Source organism: Bombyx mandarina, chromosome 18 (genome assembly GCF_030267445.1).
Source record: "Bombyx mandarina strain Sakado chromosome 18, ASM3026744v2".
NCBI lineage: Eukaryota > Metazoa > Arthropoda > Insecta > Lepidoptera > Bombycidae > Bombyx > Bombyx mandarina.
In genome coordinates this window covers 12,190,574-12,210,318 of record NC_143224.1, presented here as the reverse complement: position 1 = coordinate 12,210,318, position 19,745 = coordinate 12,190,574, and the positions used below count along the sequence as shown (strand labels likewise).

Below are 19,745 nucleotides of genomic sequence, written 5' to 3'. Positions count from 1 at the left end.
CAAAGAACATTAACCGTAGAATGCTATAACAGTGATTTCCCGGTGTATACACTTGCATACATTTTTAAAAGTCAACACTAATACAAAAAGAAATTTTTTTTCAAGGACTACAGCAAAAACGTTATTAATTAATAACATTTCAATATTATAAGGTTCAAACTTACCTTAACGTATCCTCGATGATATAACAAACGATAAAAATGACCAATTATAGCACTTTAAACGACAAGAACAGACCTGTTCGCATTCTGCAATAAAGCAAAACTAAACAATACACTCGTGCTAGTACGCATAACCTATGTTTCGAGACTTCCCTTGTGTTGTATGGTGTTACACACTTTTTTTTTTTTTTCAATATCGGTTATTTAGTTATACACCTTTGTAATAAAGGGAGTTTTAAGAATATTTAGAAGAGTATTATTTTTAATTAAGTTCTGCTAGATCTCGATAATAATACAGTGTGAGGCGGGTACCAATTTTTCTAATGAAATACGTACTCAACAAATGTTCACGATTGACTTCCACGGTGAAGGAATAACATCGTGTAATAAAAATGAAACCCGCAAAATTATAATTTGCGTAATTACTGGTGGTAGGACCTCTTGTGAGTCCGCGCGGGTGGGTACCACCACCCTGCCTATTTCTGCCGTGAAGCAGTAATGCGTTTCGGTTTGAAGGGTGGGGCAGCCGTTGTAACTATACTTGAGACCTTAGAACTTGTATCTCAAGGTGGGTGGCGCATTTACGTTGTGGATGTCTATGGGCTCCAGTAACCACTTAACACCAGGTGAGCTGTGAGCTCGTCCACCCATCGAAGCAATAAAAAAAAAATAAAAAAAAAAATGTCCTCGAGCAACTTAAAATTAAAACATCTTGAAATGTATACCGAACAATGATGTCAACGCTCTCATCCACTTTACAAACTCTTAAAGTGGGAAGGGGACAAAGCATCCCCTCTCAATCCCCATCCAAACTTTTTTACCCATAGCACCTATTCTGGTCTACATTTTTACAGTACAGCACCTGCCCTACCCTTCAGATCGAAACGCATTACTGCTTCACGGCAGACATAGGCAGGGTGGTGATGACTACCCGTGCGGACTCGCAAGACGTCCTACCACCAGTAAATTATTGTTCAATTTATCCTTAAATCAGTTAAATTTAATTGGTAAAAACAATTAGCTTCGTATTTACTCTTAAGATTTAGAGGAATCTCTTGAGAAAAGGAATCATAATAGTAAAGTATGTACATGTATTTGTAGGTAGGTAGGTAGGTAGGTTTGTAGTACTTACTGTTCTTCTTGTACAGTAGTATCTCAAACTGATCCGCCAGGTGGTGGTCCAGAGCTCGGTCGATTCGCTCTATAGCTTCTTTTTCCGTTAGCTCGCCGTACATCCACGTGCATCTGAACGAAACAAGGTCCAAAGATCAAAGCGTTATATTCATAAATAAACAGATAAAAAAAACTAAAAAAATACGCTTTTATAGAAAAACCAACTAAAAAATAGAAAATAAATTTTAATAAATTTGAATTGAAAATAGTGTAAGAAAAAAATGATTTTATTGTAAAAAAACGTGGGGTGCTTTTCAGGATATTGTCAAAATAATCCTTCTTGTCATATCTATTCATAAAAAAATTATAACTACTGATACCATGCACCCCACGGTTTCTGAGAGAGTTTGTCAATACTGGCCCTAGCAAGAGCAGTGTTTCGCAGAGTTTACCAGCGGAATTGCAATGAAGATAATCTGGTAGTCACCTGCAGGACTTTTGCATGACCTCGGCCCGATTGTAGCCGCTCATCTTGCAGAAGGTTTCGTTGCAGTACACGATCGGATAGTCCACGATCTGCGCGTTCGCCAGCAGGAAGCTGCTGTCTGCTGTAAATAAGCAACCGCTTCAAAAGCCGCATCATTCGTTTTTTTTTAATTGCTTAGATGGGTCGAAGAGTTCAGAGCCCACCTGGTGTTAAGCGGTTACTGGAGCCCATAGACATCTACAACGTAAATACGCCACCCATCTTGAGATATAAGGTCTAATAAGTATAGTTACAACGACTGCCCCACCCTTCAAACCGAAACCCATTACTGCTTCACGGCAGAAATAGGCAAGGTGGTGGTACCTCCCGTGCGGACTCACAAGAGGTCCTACCACCAGTAATTACGCAAATTATAATTTTGCGGGTTTCATTTTTATTACACGATGTTATTCCTTCACCGTGGAAGTCAATGGTGAACATTTGTTACGTGTTTCATTACAAAAATTGGTACCCGCCTGCGGAATTCGAATACCGTTGCATCGTTCGATACGAATGCACCGGACGTCTTATCCTTTAGACCACGATGACTACAAAAGTCTGATAATTCGATTTTAAGGGAATTCTTTGCGCGTTTTTGGTAATGAAACTCCTTCGAGCATTATTGCAATGTTGTCCGTTTCCAGCCGCAAACATCTTGATTTACTAAGTTTGCTGTTGTGGGTGTTACCGTGTTCCCGGTTCAGATCCCGTCCTAACCACATACCATTATTCCTTTATAAGAATGTGTTCATTTTCTCCTCAATGAGTCCCTGACACGAGAACTTAGCCGGCTACTCGTTAGTTTTAACATCGACATTTTTACGTTCGATCCATCGCGGAGTGTAGGATTTTTACGTATACTTCTCTGTCAGAGTTACAGTCTCCAAGCTGCATACGATGTTTGGTAGAGACTAATAGTTCGACATAATGATTGTGATCTTCTAGCGCTGTCGGTATTTTTTTTATTGCCCTTGTATGCAGACGAGCATACGGCTCACCTGATGGTGAGTGGTTACCGTCGCCCATAGACTTCAGCAATGCTAGGGGCAGAGCCAAGCCGCTGCCCACCGCTTAATACTCTCCACAAGCCTCGTTTGAAGAAGGACATGTCATAGCGCTCGGGAAACACCGTGGAGGGGAGCTCATTCCATAGCCGGATGGTACGTGGCAAAAAATACCTCTGGAAACGCACTGTGGATGATCGCAGTGGCTCCAGGTAGTATGGATGAACTCTACTCCGGTGGCGGGCGGTGCGATGGTAAAAACGAGATGCCGGTATCATCTCGAACAATTCCTCAAAGCACTCCCCATCGAACATACGGTGGCATAGCCGTTTAATTTCGTTTTTAATACTATGCCAACATCACAGGAGTATTTATATTTTTCGTACTCCAACTCTTGGATGAGTTAAACTTGAATTTTATTAGGATACCGATCCACGCATTCGTAATGCAGTCATAAAAACGAAATATTTAAAGGGCCGACTGCCGGCTCGCCTTAGGAATTCAGGGCGAGAAAAATGTCTGCCCCCGGCTAGGGTCTAATCAATTTATTCATGAAATTACTGTAATTGTATTCTTGAGTTTCAGTTTTCAGGAACGTCCTACAGTTATTTTAGAAGAGTCCAGTTTCTGCTCGTGATACATACAGGTCTTTGGTCAATGGACGATTTTTGGCTAATGATGATGTAGTCGCGGCTACGAATGACCAGCGCACTGTAGACCGGTGTTTCCCAACGTGGCGTCCACACCGCACAAGGGGCCAATTTCATAATTAAGGGGGGGGGGAGGGTTTGTCAATCGCACTAAATTAATATATACAATCTGTATTAAAATTATTTTGAATTTGAATTTGATTTTTTTATTATATATTTTGAAATATTACTTACTGTGTTTTAATAACAATTCCATAGTGATTCCTACCTAAAACTTATAATTTATGTTTCTTAAGTGAACAAATCAATTTTTTAATGTTAAAAATTATGTATCAATATTTTAGAAACGTTACAGTGGGGCATGGTACAAAAAGAGGTTGGGAAACACTGCTGTCGACGATGCTGACTGTTCCTTTATATTCAAGGGTGTTAATGGATTTAATAAGTAGAGACAGGCCACTTGTCGTCTAGTAGGTCTAGCAGCAAAAACGTCTAAAAGCCGACTGTCGCGGGAAGCATTTCGAGGGGTGAAAGGTCATTTAGCTTAAGACTAGCTTAGATATTTTTGAAACTTTGCAAAAGAGCCATTTAAAGCTTAAAAGGGCTTCGTGGAATGGGATCCCATTCCATCCCATACCACGAAGCCCTTCATGCGGCCAATGATCGGAGGCGAAAGAAGGAGGAGAAAGATTGAAAATTGGTAAAAAAATATTATGTTAAAAAAACGTCTTCAGCTATTTGAAGAGTGTAAAAACAATTGAAGTTCAATTAAAACTATCGAATTGTTGATGCTAACAGCAATTAATAGGGACCTTTAATTACAATGTCGTGTATTAAGCGAAATCTGGCTTAAGCCAAACAACCTTTCACCGCTCGATTTCATGATTTGTAATTAAATGTTTAGTCAGGCTTTCAAAAATCTGCTACCAGAGAATCCTCACCTAATTCGGTCACATTGCCTGCCGACAGCCGGATACCTTAGACAAAGTGATTGTGACGGGCAAGGTGGTAGGAAAGAGACCACGCGCCTGATCACCTAGTCGCTGGTGTGACCAAATAACCACCCTAACTGGGCTGCCAGTCGCAAGTGGGCTAGTGGGCCACTGGCCTGCCCTACGAGAACCTGAGGACTGGAAGAGGTGGAAACAGATCACGAGACAGGCCATAGTTAAGTTTCAAGGACAAGACCTTCAGTAATGAAGTAAGCGACGAAGAAGAAGAATTAAATCTATACTAATATTATAAAGCTGAAGAGTTTGTTTGTTTGAATATCAGGAACTACTGGTCCGATTTGAAAAATTCTTTCAGTGTTAGATAGCCCATTTATCGAGGAAGGCTATAGGCTATATATATAACATCACGCTAAAACCAATACGAGCGGAGCACTAATAATCTCCTCTTTTGAAGTCGGCTAAAAAGCATGATTTTGGTACCACAAATAGCTCCTTAACATTCTATTATTCAAAAATATACTTACTTCTATGTAAATGAAGTCGCGGGTAATTTTTTTTTTTATTGCTTGGATGGGTAGACGAGCTCACAGCCCACCTGGTGTTAAGTGGTTACTGGAGCCCATAGACATCTACAAAGTAAATGCGCCACACACCTTGAGATATAAGTTCTAAGGTCTCAATATAACTTAGCAACCTATTTCTGTCGTGAAGCAGTAATGCGTTTCGGTTTGAAGGGTGGGGCAGCCGTTGTAACTATGCTTGAGACAATGATATATCTCAAGGTGGGTGGCGCATTTACGTCGTAGATGTCTATGGGCTCCAGTAACCACTTAACACCAAGTGGGCTGTGAGCTAGAGCTAGAGCTGTGGGCGCGGACAAAAGCTAGTGTTTTATTAAAGGAATGCTGAGTGTGTACTGACGCTGCGATGAGGAGCGGCGGATGATGTTCTCGAGGAAGGTGTTCTGCGGGGCCACCAGCCCCCGGCGGCCGCCCGGCATGCCGCTGCCTCACCGCCCACCTCACATGCCTCACCGAACACACGCACACCATCTGCGTAAAACATTATCACTATATTAACATGTAAAGTAATGTATAGAGTAAGTTTTTTACAGATACCGAATTCGGTAGCCGGATTTTTTTTTATTTATTTACCTTAGGTTTTTTTTCCTACCTAAGCTGATAGCCTTGAGAGGCTATTTCAGCGTAACCTTAACTAATAGGTGAGCTCACAGGGCTCAAACCTGACGACGTTGCTAACACGAACCCTAGCAAAAGCCGTGCTTCGCAGAATCTACCACCGGATCGGAAACGCGACCCACTGAGAAGATCCGGCGAGAAACTCAGTGGGCTGTGTCTGTGGATTAATTTATTCGTCGAGCACTACGTCCCAAGCGACGGATTCGACGAAGACGATGACCGGTGCTTGAGGTTACCTATGCCTAAAATTGTCAAACACATATTGATATTAACATGTAAACATCCCGAATGTATCTAAAGTAAGTCTTTTATATATATTGAATTCGGTACCGGGATATTTTTTTATTATAATTTATGTACCTATGCCTAAAACTGTCAAACACATATTCTGATATTACCATGTAAACATCCCGAATGTATCTAAAGTAAATCCTTTATAGATAGCGAATAGTCGGAATTTATTTTTATTGTTGCTGAAAATTGTCAAACACATGTTCTGATATTAACATGTAAGCATCCCGAATGTATGTACCTAAAGTAAGTAACTAGTCAGGTCATAAGTATTGTCACACAGTAATAACTTTTCTTTTAGAAGGCTGGCGACAAAAGAGTTTATTGAATGCGAATTTCGAATTGTTCATGAAAATAAAAATGTATACTTTTAGAATTTTACTCATTTTTAAATATGGAGTGGACGCTTAAAGAAGACCGTGTTGCAGTTATTGCGTTGCATCGTTGCGGTTACGCGCCAATTCAAATTTTTAACATACTGAAAAATTTGAATATAACCAAAAGATTCGTTTATCGTACCATCAAACGATACAATGAAGACTCTAGTGTAGATGACAGGTCAAGAAGTGGTCGCCCTCGGTCTGTTAGGACTCCAGCAGTGATAAAAGCTGTGAAGGCGCGAATTCAAAGAAATCCCAAACGTAAGCAGAAACTGTTGGCCCTTCAGATGGGGTTAAGCAGAACCACGGTGAAAAGGGTGTTAAATGAAGACTTAGGGCTTCGGGCATATCGAAGAAAAACAGGACATCGTTTGAATGCTCGTCTAATGGACCTGAGACTGAAGAGATGCCGCGCTTTGTTGAAGCGGTACGCGGGAATAAAATATCGGAAAATTCTTTTTTCGGATGAAAAATTTTTTACCGTAGAAGAGAGCTACAACAAACAAAATGATAAGGTGTACGCACACAGTAGTAAAGAAGCGAGCAACCGTATTCCGCGTGTCCAACGAGGTCATTTTCCATCTTCGCTCATGGTATGGTTGGGAGTTTCTTATTGGGGCTTAACAGAGGTACATTTTTGTGAGAAAGGTGTAAAAACGAATGCAGTTGTGTATCAAAATACAGTCCTGACGAACCTTGTGGAGCCTGTTTCTCATACCATGTTCAATAACAGGCACTGGGTATTCCAACAAGATTCGGCGCCAGCTCATAGAGCGAAGAGCACACAAGACTGGCTGGCGGCGCGTGAAATCGACTTCATCCGGCACGAAGACTGGCCCTCCTCCAGTCCAGATTTGAATCCGTTAGATTACAAGATATGGCAGCACTTGGAGGAAAAGGCGTGCTCAAAGCCTCATCCCAATTTGGAGTCACTCAAGACATCCTTGATTAAGGCAGCCGCCGATATTGACATGGACCTCGTTCGTGCTGCGATAGACGACTGGCCGCGCAGATTGAAGGCCTGTATTCAAAATCACAGAGGTCATTTTGAATAAACTTTAGTGTCATAAGAATCTATGTTTTGTTAAGTTCATTTTGGTATATGAATGGTTACATAATGAATAAACTTGTTTCAATTATTTTACATTAAACATGTGACAGAATTTATGACCTGACTAGGTATTTTATAGATAGCAAATTCGGCACCCCTTTTTTTTTGTCAGGAGAAAATCGCCGGACTTCCGTCCTCCCCTGGGGATGGAGGGCGGGGCATGTCGGAGTCGAACTAACTAAAACCTCCTGTCGCTCAACAACTCACGTCCAAACCTCGCATGAGACAGAACTATTTATGCTGAAAATTATCAAACATATATTCTGGACACATGCTATATCTGTTTATTGGTTAGTTGGCCGAAGCTGAAACGGCTGACCCAATTCTGAATAATAATTGATCCGGAATAGAACACAAATGCATTATAATTTGCGTACTTACTGGTAGTAAATGCGTCTTGTGAGCAATAAATACTACCTTGCCTTAATTCAACAACCCTATGCATGTAGCAATCCTATAAACGTTCTGTTGATGAAAAAAAAACAAGGAAAAAATAGCTTTCGTAGTCGTCGTGGCCTAACGGATAAGACGTCCGGTGCATTCGTGTTGAGCGATGCACCGGTGTTCGAATCCCGCAGGCGGGTACCAATTTTTCAAATGAAATACGTACTCAACAAATGTTCACGATTGACTTCCACGGTGAAGGAATAACATCGTGTAATAAAAATGAAACCCGCAAAATTATAATTTGCGTAATTACTGGTGGTAGGACCTCTTGTGAGTCCGCGCGGGTGGGTACCACCACCCTGCCTATTTCTGCCGTGAAGCAGTAATGCGTTTCGGTTTGAAGGGTGGGGCAGCCGTCGTTACTATACTTGAGACCTTAGAACTTGTATCTCAAGGTGGGTGGCGCATTTACGTTGTGGATGTCTATGGGCTCCAGTAACCACTTAACATCAGGTGGGCTGTGAGCTCGTCCACCCATCTAAGCAATAAAAAAAAAAAAAAAAAAAAAAAAAAAGCTTTGTCTCGTTTTTGTTTTATTTGGAGTTAGCTCGAGAATGATACCGTTCGATTCACGCTAGTTTAAATCAGTGATATAATTTGACTTAGCTATTTACTTAGCTATTTTCCAGAATTCCTTAAAATAATATTATTATTTGACGTTTATCAAATCAAGTGGCCTTCAAGGAGAAGATTTTTTTTGTTTCTTTGTGGAAGTCGCAAGACCATGACCATTTATATAGCATAATTTTTTTATTGAATTGTAGATTAAAAACAAAAATAATCAATCTATAAAATATTTTATTATCACTATCGATTACTAAATCTACATCATTATCATCATCGTCATCATCAGCCCAGCTATCCACTGCTGGACCTAGCTCTCTGTCACATCTTCGTTGTCTTCATACTATTAATATACTTACTGTGAACGTTTGTATGTTTGTCAATTACGAAAAAAATAGATTAGCGCATTTGGATGAGATTTTGCACAAAGATTGTTCATAACCCGCATTAACAGATAGGATACTTTTATCATGGTAATTGACTTGATCCGGATAGCACCAGATTTTATGTACCAAAGTTTTTAAAAATCGACTAATTTATAGATCAGAGTGACATAAGCCGTCCATAGACGCAGCCCGCTGAGTTTCTCGCCGGATCTTCTCAGAGGGTCGCGATTCCGATCCGGTGGTAGATTCGATGTACTGTTCTTGCTGGAGCAGATGTTAGCAAATTCTTCCATGCTGATCAATCTATACTAATATATAAATCTACAGTGGTTTTTACGGATGTTCCGTTATAACTACTGAACCGTGCATGCATGTATGCATGTCAAAGTGCATGTACTTAATGGATAGGCTAATATTTATATGAGTGTTGGACTCCCTACACCAGTTGTGGGGGCGTTAATTATGAGAATCTTTGTCGGGGTGAGAAATAATAATGTTAATTTTAAATGGCCAGCGAAGCGGACGGGTATAGCTAGTTATTTATAAAGGGAAAATGAAACGTGATCAAACTGCACTACGCGTCTTAAAACCACATTTAGCAACTTGCATGATAAATTGTTTACATTTAAAGAAAACATTGTGAATTGAACCTGCAAACAATGTACCCTTCGAGTAAAAATTATTAGATTAATTTGCATATTTACGTGAGTAAAGTCTATTATCGTTGGGAAATTACATTCGCGTGTGCCGTAAAAGATTGACAGATTGTTCCAATTTACGTTTTAATTATTTTGATTTTTTTTCCCAAAGGAGCCTGGCCAAAGAAGAGTTGATACCAAAAACCCGACATTAATTACAACATTTCTTAAATGGTCTCGATTTTGAAATATACGCTTTGACCAAGAAAGTTTTATGTGTGGCGCGTTATAGAGTCGCTTCATTTGACTGAGATAGCCTTGAGCTACGAATTCTATTATTGTGATCTCTCACTTAAATACTTCTACTTTGGTTTACTAATGTCTATGATCTTCTGCAGGGGAAGAAGTTCGTGAAGCCATAGAGTAAACTTCAACGGTGATGCAGTGAATGGGGATGCATCCATCTGAGTAAGGGAAAATGAACACTAATCAAAAGATATAGTTAAGACGAGTGTTCCTCAAGATATTAAATGTGACTAAAAAGCTAAGTTTCGTTTGAAAGGTAAAACATACATGGACCGGACTAGTTGAAGAAGAAGCCAGGGCGACCACTCACCATCAGACCAGCATACGCTGCTACTGCTTACGACCGCAATAAAACGTAAAATATTCCTATGTATTTATATATTTATTTCATAGTTATAAATAATAAAATAAAAAAAAAAAAAAAAATTCATTTAATTCAGACCCTCTTAAGTCCATATGTTGTAAGTTGAATAATACTTAGAACTATGTTAGTAAAATTAAAATTAAAATTAAAATTAAAATTAAAATTAGCAATTAAAACATTTAAACATTTAATTCATAAATCATGGTCAAATCAAAACATTCATAAATAATGGTGTCATTAATAAAATATCAGAACCTACTAGCTTACGTTGCTACACGGGATAGCGTCTCACGTAATATACATATTTACTAACCGAAATACATTTAAATAGCACGCAATGTACTGTGTTACTCATTCGTTAGAATTTTCCCAATCTCTCAGCAGCGCTTTGGTAAATTATCTCAGAGCGGGATCGGATACGCGTTTCATTGCGTAATTCAATGATTAGATGAAAAGTCCCGTTACGAGTTTATTAAAGGTTCGTTCAAATATGTGTCGAAGTGTCAGACTCTCTTTGTAGGCAGAAAACTCACGTATTGAGGTCACGTTGACTCACCTACTTAGATTTTATGCTAGATATCATACGGATCGATAGAAATGGTATTACTCATTATTATCATCATTTAAATATTTACTGAAATGTACAAATATATGAGGCGTGCTAAATAACAAAATTATGTTCATTGAGAGCTTTTTTTGTTGATATACGGTAGAAGTAGGGTTGTCCAAAATTATCTTATAATACTATATAATCTATCGTAAGTTTTACTACAAATAATTAGGACTAATCTCGCGAGCTGAAACTCAGATAGTTTCTGATGATGATGCTACCAGTTCAATTGCTTCCCAGCGCATTCACCACGGTGATAATCATATCAATTCGAAGGCTGCATATTATAAAAACATAACTAAATATTTGTGTAAATACAAATATTCAAGATGTAACGTGTGCATTTCAAGATTTGACATTGTTTATTAGAAAATATTTCACTTAACAATAAATCACGGCCCAAGTAAATTAACACTTGCAATGGTTTTTTTTTTGCACGTCCGCTGATTATGTTCGTATATTTTTACGAGACTTAAAGAGAAATAGTCGAATTCTGAATTATTTACCTTCGTACCGGAATATGTGACGACTTCGCGGCCGAAACAGCCACGTCGGTACCTACCTACCGAATATCCATTTTACTTAGGAAAATTAATAATTTTTGAGTTTTTTTCATTTTTACAACATGACGTTATTTTATTATTTGTTTTTATCGTTAAAGTCGGTCGTGTGTACGTGTCAAGCCCACGGGATTTGAAAACCGACGTAATCTCATCACTTGATAAGGGTACGAGCATCTCATGTATATTCCAATGCGACGTTTTTATTGCCTTGATCGGTGGACGAACTCGCGGTTCACCTGGTGTTAAGTGGTTATCGGGCCACATAGGCATCTACAACGTAAGTGCCGCCACCTTGAGACATGAGTTATAATGTCTCCGTATTGACAGTACGGATAAAGGAGTTTGTTTTGTATGTATGATTCACTAGTAGTCTTAGGGACTATACCAGCTAAGCATTAGTAGGTGAGCTTATAGGGTTCAATCTGAGAGAGCTTGTCAACACTGGCAACGTAAATGCCGCCATCCAACTCGAGACATGAGTTCTAAGCTCGCAAAATCGAAACGCATTAAGTATGTACTGTTTCACGGCAAAAATAGATAGACTTAATACTTCCTGTAAATCTTGGTGTGGGTATACGACAATGAGAAGATCTTCCACCGAGCGGATGTAATTGCTCGGTAGGCCAAAGTCCGATTATTTTTTTTCACGATTGAAGATTTACTGGTGGCCCGGAGGCCTTTCCAGTTTCACCCGTGCAGGTGGGCGAGCAAACGCTCAGCCAGGAGGGGCGGGATTAGCTAACAGCTGCCCGAGCGCCTCCGAAAGTCCGAATGTTGTTCTTCGGAACTTGTATATATGCAAGCTTATCATGAAAATGTCGTAAGCGAGACTAAGACATCTGTCTAATATCTTGCTACCCGCCACATGTTTATTTGATAAATCATAAAGGCCGTATAACATACCGTATTTTATAAAGATCAAATCTTCGGATTTCATTTTGCTTTCCAATTTAGGCGAAATTAAAGTTAAAGTTATTAGGGAAACATTGTGATGACTTCGCAATGTCTTCGTTTACGAGCTGAATATTTTAGTATATTTGGGTAAGGGTTCAATGTATTCCGGCGTAGATTAGAAAAGGGCCAGTGATGGTTGCGGCGTCAAAGAGAAACACTTTTCGTTTATTGACCGAGATTCTCACCAAAGGACGGTAAGGGCGATAAATTTTATTGTACAAGTCGGAACATTAAATTTTTAGTACACGTCATTGACAGAAGGATGTAGGGCGCGAAAATCTTGAAACAAAACAGTACAAACACCGACCTCATGTCTCAAGGCTTGATGTGCATGGAGTTTGAGAACTACTTAATAGGTAAGGGGAGGAAACCTTTAATGAATTCAATTTTTATATTGAAACTTGAAATTAGTGATCTCTCTTTATAATTGTTCGTTATATATAATTGAGTCCGTCCCAAGTACGTGGCAACACTTCGCTCATTCGCAGTAGGTAGGAAATTTTCGAATTGAAGACGAACAACGTATATACGGTCCGCTTCTTATTTCATTAACCAAGAAATAGACTAAATAATGACTACCATGCTGTCACTTGTTTTGCTTGTAAACAAAACGGAATATCGGATTTGGTCAGCCTCAAAGTGAAGTAAGACGTGACTTTGCTACTGACATTACTGCTAAAAGCAATCGTTTGTGCATTTGTTCATCAGTGTGCTTAGTCCGAATTTTTTAACGTTCTCGATAGCGTAAAAGTTAACTCAAATCTGCATGCAGTTTGAACAGCGCCCCTAGCGGAAAATGTAGGTAAACGTTCCAACACCATACAAATTTGAGTTAACTTTTACTTTATCGAGAACGTTCTAAGCACACAGATCGTAAACGGTTGCCGGTGTTCGTGGATAAAAATAGTGCCACTAGCCACCATGTTACCAAGTACTTTGCTTCAACATTCTTAAAGGACATTGCGGTGCTCTAGATACTGTGGTCACTCCTTCCGGACGGTACGTGGTATAATGACTATGTCATGAAATGCAATAAGTATCAACGAAGCGTTTCCCAGTAGTAGGAATCAAGCTGGGCCTTTTTAGTACGATAAAATGTCATAAATAAATCAAGGAAAAACAATTCATCTTAGCATTCTTACCCGGAGGGGCAGAGACGAGTTACATAAGAAAACGGTGCAATAATTACAAACAATAGAATGGTTTATCATCATTTATCATAGCTGTTATCCGCACAATGTCCCGTGCTGCACGTAAAATTTGTTTTGATTAAAATATATCAGGAAGCCAGAGTAATGAAAAAGTAAAAATAACAGTTTTATATGTTGAATTTGGTGAGTCACCAGACATTGTTTTCATTTACTACTTCTGAATTATGGAGGGATTTACCCACTGAGTTTTTCACCAGATCTTCTTAGTGCGTCGCGATTCCGATCCAGCAGTAGATTCAGCAAAGCAATGCTCTTACTAGGGCTAATGTTAGCAATTCTGTCAGGTTGGGCCCGTGTGCTCATCTACCGGTCCTCGTGAAGTTGGAATAGCCCCTTAGGCTACCGACCATTAGATAGGTAAAAAATTATGGAAGGAGCTGTTCGGACCCTGAGTAGGATAGGTTCCCAATCGCTATAGTATCCGTGGCTTGAATAGATCAACAGGACATACCTATTATTTTATGCAACCGAAGGGAAAGCACTGAAGTTTCACTCGAGAAGTACTCGAATTAGTCAGCAATTAGGCCGTAGAAGTAAACGATGCAGAAGCTCTGACAGCACTAAGACAATGACGATTTCATTCCATTACGCGATCGATGGCCCCGTACGGTGCACCTGTATGGGCTGAGCCACGCAATCTGGCTGCTATGGCTCGGTTCCTGTGCCGGCCGCAGCGCACTTTTGCTATCAGGGTCATCCGTGGATATCGCACCGTCTCATTCGAGGCGGCGTGTGTGTTGGCGGGGACGCCGCCATGGGAGCTGGAGGCGGAGTCGCTCGCTGCCGACTATCGGTGGCACAGCGAACTTTGTGCTCTGGGCGTGGCGCGTCCCTCCAAAAATGAGCTGCGGGCGCGGAAGGCCCATTCTCGGCGGTCCGTGCACGAATGGTGGTCGAGGCGGTTGGTCAACCCCACGTGGGGTCTACGAACCGTCGAGGCGGCTTACCCAGTCTTTGATGACTGGGTGAATCGTAGCCGAGGACGCCTCACGTTCCATCTGGTGCAGGTGCTGACTGGGCACGGATGCTTCGGGAAGTACCTGCACCGAATAGGAGCTGAGCCGACGACGAGGTGCCACCATTGTGGACACGACCTGGACACGGCGGAGCATACGCTCGCTGTCTGCCCCGCTTGGGAAGTGCAGCGCCGTGTCCTTGTCGCAAAGATAGGACCAGACTTGTCGCTGCCTGGCGTCGTGGCGTCGATGCTTAGCGGCGACGAGTCTTGGAAGGCTATGCTCGACTTCTGCGAGTGCACCATCTCGCAGAAGGAGGCGGCGGGGCGAGTGAGGCAAAGCTCTCCTCACTACGCAGAAAGCCGCCGCCGCCGAGCAGGGGATCGGGACCGGGGTCCCGTCCGCAACCCGGCCCCCTAAGAGCTTCGGGCTCCACCCGCTTTGTGCGGGGAGGAACCTAGGCGCGGGGCGGCGTGGTAGGTCGCGTTCCCCCGACCGCTCCAGGGGAAGGTGTAGTGCGGCGCTATCAATCGGGCTCTTGGCCCGTCGACCGATGGAACCGGCGGCCATGTTGCTGGCGGCCGCCGGTCCGGCGTCTGGGGGACGGCGGGATGGATTCAATATGCTCTGCGTAAACCCTGTCCCGTCGTCTCAATAGCTCCGACTAGGTTCCCGCCCGGTCCGGGGTAGGGCGCTGGATGTGAGCGGCAGGAGTTTTTAGTGAGGTTAGACTCCCACATACCGGAATCCGGCGATTTTCTCCTGTGGAAAAAAAATCTGACAGCATGTTTCAGCTTTGCAATCCCACATGCACTTGTTTCATTGCTACCATTTCCGATGCGTGACGTTGATTCGTTTCCTTCCTATCAAAAGTGAGATTTCTGCAACAGGACATATATATGGGACATATATAACAGGACATGTATATTATTATGTAGAAATGGTGTCCGTAAAGGTTACGCATCATGTCCTGAAGTGCTTTCGAGGGGCCGGTAACTTGAGTTTAGCGAAGAAGTTCTTCTTCGGTGCCCAAACCAAAGGGTTAAATATTTGAGAACAAATTGCAACATTATATTTTATTGCACATCCATTCTTAGTTTCCTTAGTAGATGGGAGTATGTACTCCTAGCTGTCTCCGCATGAGCAAAAACCGATGGAGTCAATGATTGCGTATTTAGACAGCGTTATGCTATTTGTCTATATAGTCTACGTTGTCTAAAAAGTAATGTATGTATGTTTTTTTTGTGTTTTTTGGGCTCTCGCATCTTATTATCCTATTGAATTGTGACTGTACAGATGTATAGTATTTGTAAACAAAAAGAAGAATGGAACAAAAAAAATTTATTAAACCTACCCTTACTGTTTATTCTCGATTTTATTTAAAGTGGTCGATGTTCACTTTGTGGTACACTATGCGCCGTATCCACCGCAAAAAAAAAAACATTTTTAAAACAACAAAGTTCTTATATTTTAAACTGACACAGCTTCGCCCTTAGGGTTGTATTGATTCGTGAACCATACGTAAATATGTAGGTTTAAAACAAACAAAAAAAAAAACTACTAATTAAAAACCAAAAAATAATCTTGTTACCTTAGCGAGGATATTATGCTAACGTAATAAAATTATGTGTGTTTGAAATTATGATGAGTGCAAATTTCAAGTTATTCGGAAGTTTGAAGTCGGTGAAATTAGCATTAAAAGTATCGACTGTATAGATATTAGTTTTTTTTTTTTTTGTATTGCTTAGATGTGTGTACGAGCTCACAGCCCACCTGGTGTTAAGTGGTTACTGGAGCCCATAGACATCTACAACGTGAATCGAGATATGAGTTCTAAGATCTCAGTATAGTTACAGCGGCTGCTCTACCCTTCAAACCAAAACGCATTACTGCTTCACGGCAGAAATAGGCGGGGCGGTGGTACCTACCCGTGCGAACTCACAAGAGGTCCTATCACCAGTAAAAAAAGATATATAAATAAAGACGGGTCAAGCTAATTAAAGGGTGATGATAAATAAAGGATGAGGTATATTATACCTATGTGAAAAAGGTTAAAATATATTTCAATGTATTTGTTTGTACATGCGCTATGATATGTCCTTCTTCAAACGAGGCTTGTGGAGAGTAACGGTAGGCAGCGGCTTGGCACTGCCCTTAGCATTTCTGAAGTCCATGGGCGACGGTTACCACTCACCATCAGGTCGGCCGTATGCTCGTCTGCTTACAAGGGCAACAAATAAAAAAATGCGTTTGTCATATCCCGGTTGATTGTATAAAATTGAATTGTATAAAAATACAATTCCGGGACGGTTTTTGATAAAGTACAATACTAAAGAGTAATAGGTAGATTAGCACCCAAGTTGTTTCAACAAATGTAGTACCTATTTCTAGACATAATCACATTGAAATATGATTGGAATTTACTAGTATGCATTTAATATTGAATAAGTAGAAACCCCAATATTTGTATTTGCGTGATTTGAGTTAAATTTTAAATATTTTTATGCTACTAATCAAAATATGAGTGGTTACTCATACATATTATTATGTACATACATTTTTAAGCAAAAAATAAAAAATATGGTTTATTTCCTTATTTAGAGGTCAGGTTTACAGAATAAATATTTTGTTCACATGAGAAAAATAGACTGGAGAAAACAACGTTAACAGAAAACGCTTTTCTTCTAGAAACTTCTTTTAGGAAAAGTCCGGACGATAATATTAAGAAGAATGCAAAGTGTAAATTTTTTATTTACATTTTCTATATAGAATCATTTATATACAACTCGAATAGTATCTTTCTCTTTTCTTGGACATTATCTGGATGGTCACTTTTTATTTTTGACTCAAGTTTAATGTAATTTAAAAAAAAACGGTGACTAACACAAACAAAAGATCCCATAGAGTCCTTGGTGAAAGAATATTATGATCATATAGGCTTTGAATATTAGTATGTAAGAATCGATGCGTCCTAATTAATTGTTTTTGCACACATCTATTACTTTTAAGTAGCTCAATATAAAAGATTTACTAACACGGTTATTTTCCTAGTATTTTTGTCGGAGTATGCCGTAACTACATAATAACTGTTCATTACCGCATTTGCAATAAATTCAGGTCCGCTTTTGATGTGTGGAATTCAATGTATATTACGCACTGTTACTAAACCAAATTACAATAATGACAAATTTAAAAAAAAAATCTTCCTTCTTAACAAAATTGGATTCAAGTCGTGTCTGCTGAATGTTAATTTGTTATTCAAAACGCTAATAATCTAGCATTACGTTTCGTTCCCAGTTCTTACGTACCTACGCACTGATCCGTGCATTGAAGTGTTTTTCACGGTGTTTTCTTTTTGTTTCCGCTCAACTCTGGTCACTCAGTACCGGTCACTCATGAAAAGGGGGTCATTTTCTTGTTTCCGTGGTGGGTCGTTTTTTTTTTGGAGGGGTGAGCGATTGGTCGCGGTTGGTTCGCGGCGCCACTGACGGAATTGACGGCTTCGACGCAGCGACTCGGCTCTGACGCGCCTGCGCGATCCCCTACCGATTGAAGGAACGCAACTTAGGGACACTCACGGACACAGTGTACGGAAATACAAATGTATCACGTTCGTAAATAAATTACGCTGCAGACTCTAATCAACGTTTTTTTACGCTCCTCCCAAAGTTTTCGAATTCGTTTACGGGTAAAAGGAGATTTTCTTGTATTCTCCCAAAGAATGAGGGTAGTTTTTTAATGAAATAAAATCCAATCAGTTTAATAAGATAACAGACTTAACAAGCGTTGTTCTTTTCTAAATTGAAACCCCTAAATGTAAGTCGTGTACTGTGGTCACAGATCGGCATCTTGGTGACGTAATACGGCGACCACCAGTCTGTGGCCCACTGTCGGCAGACGACGGGTCGCCGGCCTCTGACATGTCACGTTTCGGCTCTGTGACTGTAAAATATATCAGAGATTTGCTGTGTCAACGTTGGCCAGCGACGTCATTGGTTGATTGACGTACACGCCGTGCTGCACCATAAGGCAACATGATAAATCGTTCCTTTGATTGGCCCTTCGGTCGAAAATATTAAAAGCCGTTTATCGGGAATCACTAGTTTTACTATCATATTTTATGAGTCACTGAATACGGCCAATAAGTAGTCGTTTTTTTTTTGCGTTATAAAAACGCAAATTCATGAAGACGTTAGGTGTTTTTATAGGAGTCGAACTTCGATTTTATGTCTTTGCGATTTGTAAGTTTACAACTGTGCGAAGTATGTTTACCAATACTGTTTTATGAGTTCACCTGTAAACACAAGAAGCGGTTACTATGAAACATATATCTGTTAGATTATACACGCTTCACCTCAATTTGCCTTCGCATTCTAGGTACTTATTAGGTGATTTGCGTTGTCACATTATAATAATAAATCTACTATCGCGTATTTTACCTTTTTGAAGTAAGCTAAGAACTAAAAAAGAGTTCTTAAATATCCAGGGTAAATCTGAGAATTTCTAAATTTCTTCTTTGTTTAACACGCTTTTATTAGCTTGGTATGTTTATATGTAAAGGTTTTTTTATTGCTTAGATGAGTGGATGAGCTCACGGCGCACCTGATGTTAAATGGTTACCTAATAACACAAACAAAAGCAACGTAAATGCCGCCACTCACATTGAGACATTAGTTCGGAGTCTCAGACTTATAGTATAATACAAAAACTCTACTCCACTCTTCAAATCGAAACGCGTTACTGCTTCACGGCAGAAATAGGCGAGGTGATGGTACCTACCCGTGCGGGTTCACAAGACGCCCTGCCACCAGTATCTTCAAATATTACTTTCATAGACTTATATAGTTCTGATTGATTTGAAAATTGGCACACTTATCAAGGACTGATGACAGTACAATAATTTTCTAACTTCGCTGTAACAGCTTGACCGGTATGAACAGGTTAAAAAAAAGAAATTCTTTGTTAGTTCGGTTTACTATTAAAGCTGTAGTGTTTTTTTAAGTTTTTAAATTTAAACATGTAAATTCAAATATCCTTACTTCCTTCCTTTTAAATAAGTATTTATCATTATCATTCATTATCATTCACACATCCAAAAGTGGATGGAATAAAAATACAATATTAATTAGGAATTCCAAGCATCGGTCACCGTTCTCGTCGAATGTGACGAAGAGTTCGAAGTGCAACTTGACCCAAAGGCACAACAGACTGAATTTCTAGTTCTCAGTGGGTTCCGATTCCAAACTGATGCCGGATTCAGTTAAGCACCGATCTTGTTAGGGCAGATGTTAGGAAACCTCCGGAGGGATTTGACGCTGAAGTGCCACCACTGCAGTGGCTATAACGAGGACACGTCCT

The 19,745-nt window shown here is 40.2% G+C and overlaps 1 protein-coding gene across 6 annotated transcripts in view; it reads right to left on the bottom strand.

The window, feature by feature from the left end:
- Positions 1 to 17,886, bottom strand: part of eag (potassium voltage-gated channel protein ether a go-go) — a 46,676-nt gene extending 28,790 nt beyond the window's left edge. For 4 of the 6 annotated variants that reach the window (XM_089734814.1, XM_089734818.1, XM_089734816.1 and 1 more), the window contains exons 1-4: positions 17,696 to 17,886; positions 5,329 to 5,459; positions 1,762 to 1,882; positions 1,294 to 1,406 (exon numbers count right to left, since the gene is read on the bottom strand). In XM_089734814.1, coding sequence (XP_089590940.1) covers positions 1,294 to 1,406; positions 1,762 to 1,882; positions 5,329 to 5,407 — 313 coding nt within the window. In that variant the 5' untranslated portion in view covers positions 5,408 to 5,459; positions 17,696 to 17,886. The remainder of the gene's footprint in view (positions 1 to 1,293; positions 1,407 to 1,761; positions 1,883 to 5,328; positions 5,460 to 17,695) is intronic. The other 2 variants (XM_089734815.1, XM_089734817.1) reach the window with 1 other exon arrangement.
- Positions 17,887 to 19,745: the final 1,859 nt, after the last annotated feature.